This window comes from Lepidochelys kempii, chromosome 13 (genome assembly GCF_965140265.1).
Source record: "Lepidochelys kempii isolate rLepKem1 chromosome 13, rLepKem1.hap2, whole genome shotgun sequence".
In the NCBI taxonomy this organism is placed as follows: Eukaryota; Metazoa; Chordata; order Testudines; family Cheloniidae; genus Lepidochelys; species Lepidochelys kempii.
Genome location: NC_133268.1, coordinates 18,887,195 through 18,904,122, shown reverse-complemented (window position 1 = coordinate 18,904,122; position 16,928 = coordinate 18,887,195). Strand labels below are relative to the sequence as shown.

Below are 16,928 nucleotides of genomic sequence, written 5' to 3'. Positions count from 1 at the left end.
ATCCCCATGCTTGTCTGGGTTAGCCCTACAGGACATATAGACCTTGCTTATTATAGAAGCTTCTACCACCTTTTGGAATCTAAGACTATAACTCAATGTATTTTTACCAGCTTTAACTTTGTAAATATCACTCCTATTTCTTTTTCTTGGTTAATAAATCTTTAGATAGTTTGTTATAGGGTGGGCTACAAGCATTGTCTTTGGTGAGAGATCTAAGGTACAATTGACCTGGAGTAAATGGCTGGTGCTTTGGGACTGGAAGTAACCTGAACATTGTTGTAATTTTTGGCATAAGAGTCCATCTATCGCAAAGGCAAGCTTACCTAGGTGGCAAGATAGATTGGCGTACCCAAGGGGACTCTATGTTAAGGCTGTTGTAGTGTTTGAGCAGTTCACACTTGATGCTTGGTTGGTAAAATCTCAGTATAGAGCTCACAACCAGTTTGGGGTTTGTGCTCTGGTTTGTAACAGTCTGCCCTGAGATTGGTGCTCATGCTCTTGAGCCACTCCAGACAGCTTGACAAGACCACCCCATGCTCACCCTGCAGTGGCGGCTCCTGGGCTTGGTTCCCTACTCCAGGCCATTCAGGTTTGGCCTGGCCACCCCTCCATCATGACAGATGGGTGCCAAAGCCAAATTTGAGAGTGGCATTGCAACATGGTGCACAGGGTCACAGCACCAAGCAACTGAGAGCACCATGTTACAATGCCGGAACAGGGCGCCAGCCCAACCCCACAGGACAGGAGCCATCAGTGCCAAGTGAGTGCGGGGCGGGCTCACTCTCCAGCCCTGTGTGAAAATCCATGTCATACACCTCCTTTTGTCAATTGCATAATATACTTGAAAAAGCACCGCACAGACAACTCAGGGCCATCTAGTGGGGGCACTCCCCCTATACCCCTGTTAGCTTCATGACTGCATTCTGGATGGCAGAGTATACAGAGAAAATCACAGGGCATCCACCAGCAGCACCCCAAATTTTTCAGTGTGTTCCCAGAGTTCAGAATAGACATCACAATGGTCAATCAGTCTCACACACAGCTCCAGGATAAGGAGATACTTAATTAGCAATTAGAACAAAACATTTTGGCTCTGAGTGCTATAAGAGCAATCAGAATTTTACATAAGCCCCTTAACATACAGTACTTCAACATTAATTAGAAAACCATGGATCTCCTGCATTGTCATAGCATCATTGACCCTAGCCCCATTTTACTCCCCTGATTACTTTCACACAGGATAACCCATTCTCAAGAGAATCCTAATTTCAAGAAAAAAATCTCCCAGTGACTTGGGCTAAGTTTATGCTGTGTGTACATTTCATATTGTAAAACTGTATGATTTTCTGTCCTACAGTGATTAAAGCTGATTTAAAATGCTCACAACTTATGGTCTGGCTTTTAAAGTATATTACTTAATTGCATGATTATTAGCATCACTGAAACAGTTGCTATGGTTACCAAATCCTTCAACTCTCATTCCTTAATCCCTTTGAAAAGCTGCTTCCTTGAATGTTGTTGATCTTATTGGTCATTTTCAGTGTTTGAAGCCATTCTTTACATTTCATAAGGTCCCTGTGCAGTTGTCAGTTTATTCTGGATACAAAAATTTTAAAGTGGTAGTTTTAAATACTTAATTTGCAATTGAAACTAGAGACGATGAATGGGAAGTGTATATTTAATCTGTAAAATGTGTGGATGACTTGAAACACTTTTAAAAATAGACTAGATCTGTGTCTTTGAGAGGGAACAAAAACAAGTCTTTGATCAAGTTCAAGTTTCAAACCAGATGGCCTACAACCTACTTTCCAAAATGTTGTCATATCCAGTGCTGAAAAGATGTAGAATTTCCTATATTGCCAGTCTCAAGTGTACAAAAATGCTAAATCTGGCCCCCAAAAGCCATGAGACTGGATTAAAAATCATTAGATATTTTAAAATAGTAAATCTGAAATTCTTTTTAGTTTCCTGCTGTTTTTTGAGCCTTTAGCATTCATGATATCAATGTTTACTCCACAACCACAAAAGTTAAAAACTTCCTTTTAAGAAAGAGAAAGCTGATATTCTGTCTAGTCACATGAGTCCAGGAACCTATGACTTTAAGGAGGGGGAAATTGTGAACCCCACAGTTAAATCATGAGATTTGGCAGTACTGGATTCCTCGGGAGCAGAGATTTAACACATTTTTTCCAGAAAAAGAGCTGGGTACCATCATGGTTATCTGAATAAAAAGGTTGCTTTTTAAATATTTATCTAGAATTCCCTGTTAAGGTAAATAACGCCTGAGATTATTAACATTGAAATCATCTTTACAATCAAATGTATTTTTCATTAGTTATCCAACTTGTTTGCTTTTGTAGTCCTCTCGGTTTTGAGGGGATGAAATTTGGCTAGTTAGTTTCACTTTTTATAGTTACTTTCATGTTCTGACTCTCATGCACAAGCCTAATACTCTATGGTTTGAGCTTATAGCATTGAGGGGAAATGTTTTCATTGGATTAAAATAATCATGAAAACACATATTCGATTTTGTAAAACCCTGTGTTTAAAGATTGGGTTTATTTGTTTTGGTTTTGGATATGTGAGTTTAAGCCCTGATTCAAGGAACCGGCGGCTTATGTCCCATTGTCTTCACTACATTCACTTTATGTATGTGCTTAGGTACTTTGCTGAGCAGAGATGAATTTAAGCTTATGCTTAAAGCTAAGCACCACTGAAGTACTTTGCCTAATGGGGCCTAAGTGCTGGCAAATGGTGACAGCCCTTGACATTGAAATCTTCCTTATCTCTGTCCTGCTGAATTGTTTTTTGTAATATACACCCCTTTCCAACCCAAAGCAGAACCAAAGAACCATCACTTGCCAATCTCTTCTGGTTATTCCACTTGATCTGGTTACTTGCACTGGTTTTGAAGCAGTCCTCTAGAAGCAAAGGCTTCCTGTCAGAGCTACCAGACCCCCTGCAATGAGCAGCTAAGCATTTCACAGGCACCAAGCTAAAATGATTTATAGCATATACTATATTTAGGGCTGAGGTTTGATGTAGATCTGTAATTCCAGCAGAAAGTCTTACTCTGCCCTGGATCCATGCATTTAGGACAATTAGAAATGCCCCAATAAAAGCTTAGCTTCAGAACTTGAGCATTTAAGTACAAGTCAGGGGTCCTGATACATTCAGCAGGAGCACTAGAAAACCTGCATGGTCAGGTGTTCCGCTCAACTGTTATGGTTTACTTTATTTCTCATCTACCAGTTCTAGAACATCACCAATGTATTTGGGCCTTTACAGAGGGCTGTGAAGAAAAGATCCAGGTCCCAAGGACCTTACAACCACAATCCCAGCAGTAGAGGAACAGTGAGGATGTGCCATGCGGCTTTGCAAGGGTTTGTGTTTTTGTTTTTGATGAGACAGCTTACATCTCCTTCATAATATTCATAATTATCACAGCCTGATTACACTGCGCCCCACACCCCCAGAGACACCCCCACCCCCGCCCCATTATTAGGGAACAAGAGAGGGCCGGGATCATGCATGAGATTTAAGCTGCCTCCTTGGAACTCACTTTGCAAAAATCCTTCATCGCAAAAGGAAGAGGATCAACAATGATTCCCTGCGACGGAGAGTGTGTTCAGTGTTGGAGGAGAGAGGGCATATCCCATTACAGGGGAGGGGGCGGTACGGAGCGAGCTCTTGGGAGCTCTGCCGGCTGCTGCTCGCCCCGGGCTCTGCACAGCCACCAAGCCCTTGGCGAGGCAGCTGTCCCCGGGCCGGGGAACCAGGACTACAACGCCCAGGCTCCGCCATCCCAGCGGCAGTAGGCAGGGCTGTAGCAACGTGGCGCTGTGCGGCACTACCCCCTGGCTCAGCGCTGCCGGGCGCTGAGTGGGGCTGGCGGAGCAGGGAAAGTTTCTGGGGCGGGAGTTTCTGGAGGGTTTCGAGCCGGATCGTGGCAGGCGAGGCGTGCCCGAGCCTGGGGCACCCAGACAGGGCGGGGGGCACCCCTCCCCAGGCGAGAAGAGTGCAGGACTTTAGTGGCTGGCTGCTTGGGGATCCTGGCTGTGGATCCCCGGTTCAGGGACGGGGAGCCCCGCTCCTCTCCGGGTCTGGGTCAGAGCCCCCCTGCTCGGGGCTGGTGCTGCAGCGGGGGCGGATCCCCCCCAGGCACAGATGATCGGAGGGACCTGAATCAGTCGGTTTGGGTTTTACTGCCCACTCCCTGCTGGATTGTCCCTGGCTGTTTGGAAACAAACTTGAGCCGAACTCCCCGGCCTCTCGCATCGCCATGGGTAAGTGCCATGTCCGCCCGGCGATGGGCTGGGGGCGCAGCGGGGCGTGCAGGGCTGGCTGGCTCGGGGCGGAATGCAGGGGGCCGGGCTGGGGATTGCTTTGTCACTCGCCTGCGCTGGGGATCCCGCTTTGCTGCTGCTTCTCTCCCAGCCCCAGTGACCTCCTCCCCCAGCCCGGATTTCGCAGCCCGCCTGCGGGAGGGGAATGGTTTAAGGAATGATGCTTCCTGGCCGGATTTGTGGGGGTGGAGGAGAGCTGGATCTGGGGGTGATGTCCCCCCTGGAGTTTTGGTGCTGTGAAGGGGGCTGGGTTGAATTCACACATACACAGCCCGGAGGAGGGATCACTCCGTTACCTAATCAATGACAGGGGCAGAGAGGGCAGCTTCCCCCCTTCCGAGCCGGAGGGTTCAGATTCCGTGGCCCTCTCAGTCCTTGGGCTCTCTGCTGAGGGTGCCACCGGTTGGAGCTGGTGGCTTTTGTAACAGGGATTCTTGTACTCTAGGAAGGGGCCTGAGACCCATCAACCCATGTCCCAGATTTCATGGGATATCAGGCTTGATGTTAAGAGAACTGTTACTGATTACTCCAGATACTACCTTCCTTACAACACTGCCACGGATTTCCTAAAATCCTCTCCTCTCCCTCTTCTGTAGTAGCGGAAAACCACTGTCATTCATTCTCAGCTGGCTAATTAGATTAACTTAATCCTCATATCACCCTCACAGTCAACTCTAGCACACCAGTCTGGTCTCCATTTTCAATAGAGGCTAGTTTTGGGTGCCAACTTCACACACCTTAAAAGGGCTTGATTTTTTTCAGAGGGTGGGTGCTCAGCACTTTTTGAAAATCAAGCACAGAATCTAGGCACAGAAACAGAGACATCCAAAATCATTAACCCCCTTTGAACATAGAAATCACATTTTGTTTTGTATTGGTAAGTTTCAGACCATTTTTAAGGCTTTGTAGAACCAGAACCCTATAGTCAGGCATGAGCATGCAGGGTGCTGTACCTCAGGGGGCTGAATTGTAGCTGTGTCTTTTTTTTTTTATTGCTAACTGCTTGTGGACAGGAAGCACCAGACCAGAAGTCTTATGAAAACGTAGCTAACAGAAAGGATCCGAAAAACAGGATGAAATTTTCACACACACAAAAATTGTTGAACATTTCAAACTGATTTTTGGCAAAATTTTGAATTTAGAAATCTTTTTACCAAATCTCGTAGCAAACTTATTAGGCCAAATTCTCCCCTGTGCCCTAGCCCCTTAATGCCACTCTGGTGATATGAAGGGGAGGAAACAACTCCTGGGGAACTCCCAGTGAAAGAGAGTTCCCCAGCCACTGAACCAAGCTGCTGGAACACTCTCTGCCAGCCCCCCATGTATGGAGGTCTGGGGCACTGGCAACTCACACCTAGCACACCCAGAAGGGGGCTTTGCAGTCAGAGCATCAGTTAAAGCTGCTCAGAGGCAATGATTTTCTCCAGAAGCCACTGCTTGCCCTTAGAATACAAGGAGCACACAAGGTGGCTTAAAACCAACTTTGCCCCCAGCCCCACTTCCTGGGCTGAGTGCAGGACTGGAACAACTGAGAATTAAGACTAGTTATTAAATTTTTTGTTAAAGGAAGTTGCACGGATTGAGAGTGTTGGCACTGGTCTTATGCAAATAATGTCTTTAGCGGTACAAAAGTCAGTTTACCTGAATCCTGATTGGCACCACCAATTACTATTCTAGACCTGAGTGAGTGCACACTTGACAGAGAGGCATCGGTGAGACTCACTAAACTTTCCCCCCTTGTGAAATTAAATAAAGAATCAAGAGAAGAGTGCAAATGTGAAAGCCAAGTGCAGGGACACATGTCGCTAAGCCCCCCTGACAGCATTGCAAATGACTGAATAGCAAGCTGGATTTAAATCAAAGGTCATAAATCGTTAGTGCCCACAAAGATAATGAGAAGTACAGTAGAATGGCCCTGTCCCCTTTCTGTTCTTATTGAGCAAATATTGTTTCTAATTATCTATATTACATGTGTGCAAGAAGTGTTTAAGTGTAGGTAACTGCATGGAGGGTGGTTTTTGGCATGTATCAGGAGTGACATAATGAATACAAATGGCATGACAAAATGCTACAGAATAAATATAAATGTAAATATAGCCTTTACTGAGAAATAACCTTTACTGCGTACTGTAATTAGAAGCTAAATATAGACACTTCCTGTAAAGCACAGACTGCAAAACATCTTATAAAGCTCTAGTTGAGGAAACTTTTCCATATTTCAGTGGGTGTTTCCATAACTTGTTTCCCATAGTCTATTTAAATTAAAGTATTTTAAATTAAAGCAAAACCAGTAACAAAGCATCAGTGTCACATGCTGGAAAACAGCATATCACAGAACAAACTCCTGACTGCATCTCAACATTTAGGAGAAATAGGTCATTTGGAGTGATGAACATTATCTGTGCTGTTATTATTGGTGTTGCCCAAATACCCCAATCAGGTTTGGGGCCCCATTGTGCTAGGTGCTGTACAAACACAGATGAAGTGACAGTCCCTAGCCCAGAGAACTTAAGGCTTTTGTCACAAAGAAATATGCAGAGCCCAAGACTGGCCAGGAGAACTAATTCTCTATTACAAGCCAATACCTTTTAATACCACTGCCCAAATTCATCCTTATTTTCCACTTGTCAGGTTCTCCCACAATAGTTTTTTCCTTATATAGTGCCTCTCATCAAGGCTCTCAAAGCACTTTATAAATACTAATTAAGTCCCACAAACACCTCTTCCAAGAAGGTAGCTCTGTATCATTATCCCTATTGTACAGAAATGGAAAAATGAGGTGCAGAAAAGTTAAGAGACTTGACCAAGGTCATGTGTCACATCAGTGATACAGGCAGAAATAGAATGAAGGGGTTCTAATTTCTGCAACCATTGGAGAACACTCCTGCCCTAATTTTACTCTCATAGGCTATATATAAAGGCCTGGTATCTTGTGTGGGGCATTAGACCTAAATGATGAGACTGAGGCCCCAGGATTTTGTGGCAGGGACCGAGGGATTATATAGCATGGCCAAGCACTCTACTCCTAACTGCCCTCCACTAGTCTAGTCCAAACCATTTAGTATTCTTTGTGTATCTGATTTATTCTGATATTAAATTCAGGGCTTGTCTAGATACAGAAGTTGAACTGAAATCTGGTTAGTTAAACCAGTGCAAATTTTGTGTATGATCTCTCTTATATTGTCTTCATGCTCGTTTTATTGGTTTAACTTGCTCCTGTACATTTACCCACACAAGTGAAACTGATATAAACCCAGTTTAAACTGACATAAGAGAGTACACGTATAGAGTCATATCAATCAGTGTAAAATCATGCCATTAATTAAAATGGTGCAACTCTGTGGATAGACCACACAAGAAAGTCTGCTTTCACTGAAGTCAGTGGGAAAGCTCCCAGTCAGGCCAGGATTTTATCCCAGGCCTCAGTTTATTTTGTGCTGCCCCACTGTTTTATTTTCAGTATGGTTCAACTGCCTGTACTGACCATACCTACCGGCCTCGTAGAGATTGTCATGGCAAAGCTGGAGCTTTTCAGCATCCAGGAAAGTGTGGGCAGTGGCTTCGGTTTTTGGTACCAGGGGACAGCTGAGGCCTTTGGTAGGGGGATAGGCTGCACTTCCTCTTAGCCTCCCCCTTTTGGACAGAGGTAGAGGTGGTTTTAAATCCGGGGGTAAGAGGGATTGAGCCAGTACTCCAGCAGCCTTTGATAGCAAGTAGCTGTGTGCCCCTATATGCACTCCCGAACATTTTCCATTGCATTCAGCAATGAAAAACAAGCTCTATGTTCCTTCTAAAATATTCAGCAGCGAAGAGTTAATGCTGAAGTTTAAATCAGCCTCAGACTTAAATTAAGGTGACTGGAGCATTTCACACCTCTCAGAGCACACACCACCAACCTGGTTTTGCATTCCCTTTGGCTTTCTTGTAGTGATAAGAGCTAGAGACTTCTTTTTAGTTAATGAGATTCTGGAGCATAACTGTGCTGCAATTTCAGAATAATCCACACTCCTGCAGCAATTTACCTGCACACACATAATCATGCAATGCACAGGGGCCTGGCTATATGATACCACTTATCTGATGAGGAGACATTAAAGGGAAGTCCTTGAGATCTCTGCCTCTGTTCTTAGCATTAGTAAAGGGACTTAAAAATGGAGATGATCAGAGGAAAGAAAGGGGACACAAAATCAGTTAGTTTAATATTGTGTTAGCATAACACTGTCTAGAACCTCAGTACCCTGACCTAGAATTTCTGATGGAAATAATTTACCACACTAGAAGTCAGATACAGTAAAGTCAGGTTTTGGAATGGGGAAGTTTGGGTCTAAAATACTGGACGTCCCTTGTAATGAAAATATGATGGTTGGACAAGGAGCAAGGATCTTCTCAGGAAGTCAGAGTTTATGCTGGACTTTAGGGGAATGGAATACATTTTCCCCAGGAAGGCCTGACCGTTGCAGAGAATTAAGGAGGGATTAGGTAAGAAGTTAGAGGAAATGCGGTAACAAGCAGCAAAGGGCTCACAGGATGGCCCAAGCAGTCCTTTCTGGCTCTCTGGTGTGAGAGTTAACAGGCAGGGGTGTCAGTATTCAGCACATAGAAACAGTAACTTGCTCCTCTGATGATTTATTTGTGAAATTCCTAGGTGGTGACAAGAAGCCACACAGATGCTTCTAAGTTGCAAACTGAGGACTGAGCATCATAATGGTAACACAACCCACAGAAAAATACAGAAAGGAGAAAACTACATCCCCTGGCTGGGAAGTTGTTGAACATACAAAATAGTTTGGACAGTCTAAGGGGGAATTACCCTGGCTTCTCCACTATAAATCGGTGACTTCCAATTATAGCTAAGTCTTACCTGTGTTCACACAGGCCCACATTTTCAGAACCGTGAGCACAAATATGTGCACCCCTTTTTCCATGACTAAACTGCATGCACAGTTGTGATGCCTGAATGCACACTCATTGTAATTCCATAAATACATACCCAGACAAATGCTTGGTTGTTTATAGGTGTGATTATCACAATTGTACACCCAGTTGTTGTAACTGTTTGTGTAACTTAGGTGTGCGAATGTGCATGCTGAAAACCTGGGCCTCCTTTTATCAGAACAGCTTTCTCTATTTTGTGTAACTAGAGAGTTTTCATTATAAAGCCAGCAGAGTGAATCTTTGAAATCCCACTGTTGCTTGCTTGCTTTCCAGGTCGTACATTGCTGGTCCTCCTGTTGCCTGCAACAGTCTCTCTCCTGGGTGGGTTAATGTTTGGATATGAGCTGGGGATTATCTCTGGTGCCTTACTGCAACTGCAGATGGACTTCCACCTCAGCTGCTTTGAACAGGAAACCCTTGTGAGTTCCCTGCTCATTGGGGCTCTCCTTGCCTCTTTGGTTGGTGGGATCTTCATTGACCGTCACGGAAGGAGGAAGGCGATACTGGTCAGCAACCTAATCTTGTTGTGTGGCAGCCTCATTCTAACATTGGCAGGATCATTTATTTGGCTGGTATTTGGACGTATGACTGTAGGGTTTGCAATCTCTGTGTCGTCCATGGCATGCTGCATCTATGTCTCTGAAATGGTGGCTGCACATCAACGAGGGCTGCTGGTGTCTCTCTATGAAGCTGGCATCACCGTGGGCATCTTACTTTCATATGCGCTGAACTACATCTTCTCAGAGATGGCTGAGGGATGGAGATATATGTTTGGATTGGCTCTTGCACCGACTGCCATACAGTTTCTCAGTATCCTGCTCCTCCCGACTAAGCCTGTTGTATTAAACCTATGGGACTGTGACTCTCAGAAGGGCCTCATTCAACCGAAGAACAGTGAAGATGGAGAGGAAGCAAAGCTAGAGCCATGTAAGGAGAAGCATTATTCCTTTCTTGACCTTTTCAGGTCTAGAGACAACATGAAAAGCAGGACTCTGGTTGGCCTGGGATTGGTGCTCTTTCAGCAGTTCACCGGGCAACCTAATGTGCTGTGCTATGCTTCCAAAATCTTCCGCTCCGTGGGATTTCAGAATGATTCATCAGCTGTCCTGGCTTCTGTGGGGCTCGGGGTGATGAAGGTGATTGCAACATTAGTTGCAATGGTTTTTGCAGATAAGGCCGGCAGAAGGGTATTACTGATTGCTGGGTGTGTAGTGATGTCTGTCTCCGTCACTGCTATTGGCCTCACCAGCTGGACTGTTCCATTGGATAAGGCCAGAGACTGTAAGACTGCCACAGAGCCCAATGCTTCGTACACCATAGCACCACAGCCCATGCAGCCAGTATCCTCCCAACCAGCTATGTTGTACATCCCACGGACTTCAGCTGCTGGTGAAAGTCAAGTGAGTCCCGGTTTTGCTCTTACCAGACCAGAGGGCCTTACAAAAGCCTTTGCCCGTGCTAGAAACAGAGAGATCATTACAGAGACTTCCCGCACTCAGAAAATGGACCTGCCAAGTCAGTCCAATGAAGAGATGGTGCAAAGCACAAGCTCTCCTTTCAGTGATACTCCCAGTAGGGAACATATGGTTTTAAATTGGATTACTTTGCTGAGCATGATGGCCTTTGTGAGTGCATTCTCAATTGGATTTGGACCAAGTAAGTATGGCGTTTATACATGCTCTGTCTGCCATAACCCATAGTATAAAACCACGACTGATCTTCACAATACTCTGGAAACATTTGCTATGGTACCTGCTTTACAAGGCAGCTGAGGGTCCTGCAACTGAAAAAATACCCCACACTCACGCCTACCTGAATGATTTCATGCTGCTCCAGCCCTGCATATTGGAGGTCCGGTACAGCATCAGTATAAGGTTCCCATACACATTACCTCTTCCCTGAGTTATTTTATTTATAGCTTTTTCTCTGGTGCTCATCGCTATAGAAACTGGGTACCTCACAAACATTGAGCTGATCTTCACAACACCCCTGGGAGGCAGGGAAAAATTATTAACCCCATTTTACAGATGGGAAACTGAGGCACAAAGTGACTTGCCAAAGGTCACACATGAGGTCAGTGGCAGAGCTGAGAGAAGAACCCATATATCCTGAGTTCCAGTCCAGTGCAGCATTCCCTTCTTCCTTACTCTAGCTGGCAGGTCCACTCTAGGCTTTAAAATATATTTGGAAATCTCACAGCGCATAATAAGAGAAGGAACATTGGCTTGAAGCTACATCTGGAATTTCATGTGTTTTTTTAATAGTTACTGTTCACTGTCCAAAAGGCCAGTATACATCAGTGCCTCACAGCACAAAATTTGGTCCCTGGATCTGCATGGCCCTATCAACCCTCTGCGTCTTTTCTGAGAGAGTCAGCAAAGGTGACAAGTCATTACTGCCAACTGGGGTGTGGGTGCCCATCCACTAGGAACTGGAGTGAAATTATCAACTCATTTCACAGGTGTTACCAGACACTTGCCACCTGGCAATGGTTTTTAGTCATAACTCGCCTGGACCACATTAGATAGGTGATCCGCAGTTGAAAACCTAAGTATCGCACACCCAACCTATCCTCATCCCAGCTGCCTTTTATTTTAGGCAATGAAAGCTGTATTATACTTGCCTAAATTGATATTTTGAATAATTTTAAAATTGAATCATTTTTGCTTTTTATTTATTGTTATTTATAGTTACCCCTTTGAAAGTATCCCACTAACATCTGCTCTTTGACTGAATTCCTCGCATGAGCACCCAGATTTGTTACTGCGGGGCTGCTTGTGAGTGCTAGCGTGCTGGCATTTATTTATTCTGTTTTCAATAATATTGAAGTTTTTAATTGTGGGAAAAGGAAACAACATCTACTGAAGTTAAAAAGATCTAAGTAAAAAGACAGTAGGTCCACGGTAGGCCTCATAAACTAGACAGCATACCTTTAAGTTGTTTTATGCCATCACTTACGGTTTCACAAAACACTGAATTATTTCTGGGACATACCTAGATTATATACTGAAATGTCCTGCACTCTGTGACAGGTAGTGGGGTCCCTTGGAGCTTAGGAGAACTGAATTCTATTCCCAGCTCTGCCACATACTTCTGTGCAACCTTGGGTACGTCAGTTAACCTCTCAGTGCCTCAGTTTCCCCATCTGCAAAGCTGAGTTAATACCACTTATCCACCTGTGTAAAGCAATGAGCTCCATGACTGCAAAGCATGGTGTAGGGGCCCAGTACTCTTCTTATTATTTTTAAATGAAATGCATGTAATAGAAACAGCTGCCTAGAAGTAAAATAGACACACGACTGGGTAAGTGTTAGGTGTGATGCTCCAAGACTGAGTTGCATACGTCCCACCAAGTGTAAAGGGAGCAGCCATCCCTGCTCATCTTTCTGGAAATGGCCGCCCTGCGCATGAGAGATACCCTCTCTGTGTGTACTGTTCCCATCTCCACAAGTGGTGTCTCTGATTTTAGACAAAATGTAGCTCTGTCTCCTGCCTTTATCCTGCTGTTTAGAACTGAGCCTGTTTATGTCCCAAATGTAGCTTCATGTAACTGGGTTTTTAGGAGCTTTTCTGCAGGTTCCTCCTAAGTCGCTCTCCCTGGGCCTTTGCATGTAGTTTGTCTCTGTATTTGTATTTTGTTCCTCCACAAAATAGGAAAGATGGGATTTTAAAAAACTCTCAGCCTTAGCATCTCCTGTTGAAGTCAGTTGGAGCTTTAACATTGAATTAAATGGGAGCAGAGATAGGCCAGTGTTCATCCCTTGTAAAATCCAGCCCTAAAACTTTCCCACACTCTTTCACACTAAAGGTGCCTAAAGATGCTGTTGTCTTTCCCTCTTTCCTCTCTGCAGTGATATGGCTGGTCCTCAGTGAAATCTATCCTGCTGGAATAAGAGGAAGGGCCTTTTCCTTCTGCAACAGCTTTAACTGGGCTGCTAATTTACTGATCAGCCTCTCATTCCTTGATCTCATTGGTATGTATCGTCCTCATTTCCTGTTTGCCTTTCCAAATGCAGTCCAAGCACTCTTCTGTTCTCTGCTGTCAGGGTACTAGAATCAATCAGGCTGCCAATGTCACCACTGGCCACAGGATGCTGTGTGGGGATTGTGCATCATTTCAGGCTACTGGTGGTTAGGTACTAGACAAAAGGGCACTATTCCTTGGTCACTCTGATAGGAGCCAGGCTGATTTTATCTCTGCTATAAGTGGCTCCCTGTAGCGTCTGTGTCATCCATAGTGATAAAAACAACATAGCTTTTGCTTAATTCTTTCACATTGGGTTATTTTGTGATGTGAGCAATGGAAATGTACTGGCCGAGTGCAGCTAATCTGAATCAGTCTGGAAAGCACGAAGTTTGCAACTTTTGGAACCCTTTGCTCTTCAACTTTTCTTGCCAGCAGAGCTGTCTGATGAACTAGACTGAGAAAATCATCAGATACTGCCTGGCCTCTGGAGCTGAGGTTAATCCCTGCTCCTTACACAGCTCTGGCAGGCAGAGAGACTGGGATGTCAGTACTTCAGAGTTCTGGAGTTGTGAGCTGTCTTTCTCATTGGCTGATTCACAATCCAGGCCTTGTGTGTTTCTCTGCTATGTTTTACAGGCTTCTCTACGTACAGTGGCCCCAAACAACACAACTGATGTTTCGTCAAGATACCAACTTGCATCATATGCCAAAGGACTTTAAGTGCAAATGGTGTGATCTCTTGTTAACCCTTCTCTCTTTTTAACCTGTTTTTGTAGATGCCATAGGCTTGTCATGGATGTTTCTTCTCTACGGAGTAGTGGGAGTGGCAGCTGTTATATTTATTTATCTTTTTGTTCCGGAAACGAAAGGACAATCTCTAGAGGAGATAGACCAGCAGTTCTCAAGGAAACGGTATGTACACTGTGGTGCTGGCTCTTTTCCAGGTCAAAGGGCCCTATCCTATTACTTTAGTAGGGGGTCTTTATAAAGTACATGAAGGATCAGGCCCCCAGTCATTCATCCGAAAAACAACTGATCTGTGTTATTAAGGGCATGTCTACACTACAGAACTATGTTGACCTAAGTTATGTCGGCATACAGCCGCCTCAATAATTAAATCACTTTTGCATGTCCACACGATGCTCCTTGTTTTGGTAGTGCATGTCCTCACTGGGAGCGCTTACGCCAATTTAACTGTCAGTGTGGGGTATTGCGGGATGGCTTCTGAAAGCCAGTAACAGTAGATGTAAGCAACACAGTGTCTACACTGATACTGCATCAACCTAACTACATCGACATTGACGCTATGTCTCCCGTGAAGGTAGAGTTATTAAGTCAGCGTAGTGGGGCAGTTACACCAGCAGGAGCAAACTTTTAGTGTTAGCAAACTTCCATAGTTAGGTCGACGCAAGGCAGCTTATGTAGACGAGGCCTCAATTCTGAATGAGATCATCCACACAGATGTTTAATGCAGTTTAACCAATCCAATTTAAATTCACACCTCTAATTAGTTTGGATTAATTTTCCTGAGCATTCCTGTATAGACAAGTCCTTAGATTGATAGCTAGTCAGCAAAATGTCTGTGAATGAATCACTAAAATCTGAATTGTCTCATCAGTGGTGAGGAAGATTGATTTGTGCTGTTTATTTATTTGTACTTGATTCATCCTGGAGAATGAGTCTAGACTGGACAGTTTCACATTCTTATTCTCAGACACTATTGCAGTAGCGACAGGTCAGGGCTGAGGTGCATTAACAGACCTGGGGGGAATTGGGGAGAAAATTGCAGGGGTTGCTGCAGGTCAGCATTGAGGTGTACTCTTAGCCAAGCTATGTGGGGAGTCAGGACTGGACTAGGGGGCATCACAGATCAGGATTGAAGGGCATTGCAGGAGATGCAGAGGAAGGACTTTAGTCTGCCATTTACACCCTCATAAATTAGTAGAGTCATGGATTTTTAAGCCACAAGGGACTATCTAGTCTGTCCTCCAATATAATACAGGCCATAGCTTTTTGCCCAGTACTTCCTGCATCAAGCCCATAACTTCTGGTTGAGATAGAGCATGTGTTTTAGGAAGATGCCAAGGATGGATTCTGTGCCCACCATGAGTTGAGAGGGGAAGAAAAGTAAACACTAAAACACTGATAACAGCAGCTGCTCCTGGCTGACCTTAGTCATTGTCCGGCAGGTTGTTGAAAGGAAACACATTCAGGCGAAGATTTGGAAGAAGGGGAAACTTTGCACATGCTCAGTACCAAAGGGTGGAGCACTCCAGCGCCTCCTGAAACAAGCCACCTGCAGCGAGTGTCAATGTCAGGAAACAAACAGGGTCTGTGACAACAAGAGATTTATTCTGGATAACTTCAACATAAGGCAGTCACTGGCTTGAGGGAAAAGCCCTGGCACAATAAGCCAGCGGGCTGAACTCATTGCAGTGCCTTGAATCTTGAGACACAGATGTTAGCGATGCTGTAGATTGTATCCCTATATATATGTGCTGTATGAATAGACAGTAGCGTTCTGGACTCTGAAGAGGGACCCTCTCATTGCTTTGGTATCTTTTATTATTTCAGAGGTTGGAACCTCCCACTGTTTGTTGATGTTTTTTGTATTTGAGAAATAAAGCACAACTTTTGCCAAGAAGTCCGGATTCTGTCTCTCTGCACTATCTGTGCACAGAATATTTATTGTCCTAGTTAAGAGACCTGCTTGCTTCATTACTGATGCACTGGCTGTTCCATGAGCATGTCGAAGATTTAACAATTTGTATTATATATTCTTCGTTTTTTAACTTTTGAGCAGTGCCATGGAGTCTGCCAGGTAATAAACAATCTAAATAACTGCCCTGATTGAACAGAGAGAATTATGCAGCCAATGCTAGTCCACAGGGCTATGGGGCAATATGTTCCAAAACGTAGCGGCCAAATGTTCTATGTAGCCTCCTCCTAACTGATTCCACAAGATTTTTTCACCTACACAAACAGGTATTTGTTTCAGAGTAACAGCCGTGTTAGTCTGTATTCGCAAAAAGAAAAGGAGTACTTGTGGCACCTTAGAGACTAACCAATTTATTTGAGCATGAGCTTTCGTGAGCTACAGCTCACTTCATCAGGTATTTGTTTGCACACCTCCTGGGTGTGGTGTTCTGTCCCATCTAGTGGCACCGAGACCAGTTACAGAGAGAGAGAGAGAAAATGAGTCTGTTCTACAGCCTTAGCTAACGGCCAGCTGGCTTTTAGCTCATGCAGTAGAGGCTCATGCACTAAGCTCCTGAGGTCCCTGGGTTGATACCAAACGACAATGACCGGGATCTGTCAGCGTTACACACATTTCCCCATTTTGCACACACAGAGGTTCTTTTGCATGCATGGACACGGGTTTTGCTTGCACAAAAGGTTGTGGGTGTGCTGTTTTCAGGCACTTTTTTGAAAATTTGGCCCCAAATCCTGTTTTTGCTTGTTCATTTTATGCAAAATTTTCTAAAATGAGCCCCTCTCAAATAGTCTCCTAAGCACATGTATGTCATTCAAAATGACACCATTAATTGATACCACAATCACCTCCTCAGGCAAAAGCCAGTGTCTTGGGCTCTGTTGGAGCAGTGGAGGAAGCAAGTCCCAAGTTTCAGTGCTGAGAATGAAAACCACTAGGCAGCTCCATAGTGACTAATGTATTGTTA

The 16,928-nt window shown here is 44.4% G+C and overlaps 1 protein-coding gene across 1 annotated transcript; it reads left to right on the top strand.

Annotated features, from left to right (window-relative positions):
- The first annotated feature begins 3,742 nt into the window (after window positions 1–3,742).
- Window positions 3,743–15,886, top strand: SLC2A10 (solute carrier family 2 member 10). Its single transcript, XM_073308998.1, has 5 exons — window positions 3,743–4,286; window positions 9,555–10,937; window positions 13,133–13,255; window positions 14,025–14,160; window positions 15,438–15,886. Exons 1-5 carry the CDS (start codon window positions 4,283–4,285, stop codon window positions 15,532–15,534), a joined length of 1,743 nt encoding a protein of 580 aa, XP_073165099.1. The 5' UTR covers window positions 3,743–4,282; the 3' UTR covers window positions 15,535–15,886.
- Window positions 15,887–16,928: the final 1,042 nt, after the last annotated feature.

Bases quoted from the DNA above. Each gene is read 5' to 3' on its own strand.
- SLC2A10 (XM_073308998.1), top strand. The intron at 10,938-13,132 runs GTAAGTATGGCG...TCCTCTCTGCAG, and splicing joins CTCAATTGGATTTGGACCAA to TGATATGGCTGGTCCTCAGT. The intron at 14,161-15,437 runs GTATGTACACTG...ATTGTCCGGCAG, and splicing joins CAGCAGTTCTCAAGGAAACG to GTTGTTGAAAGGAAACACAT.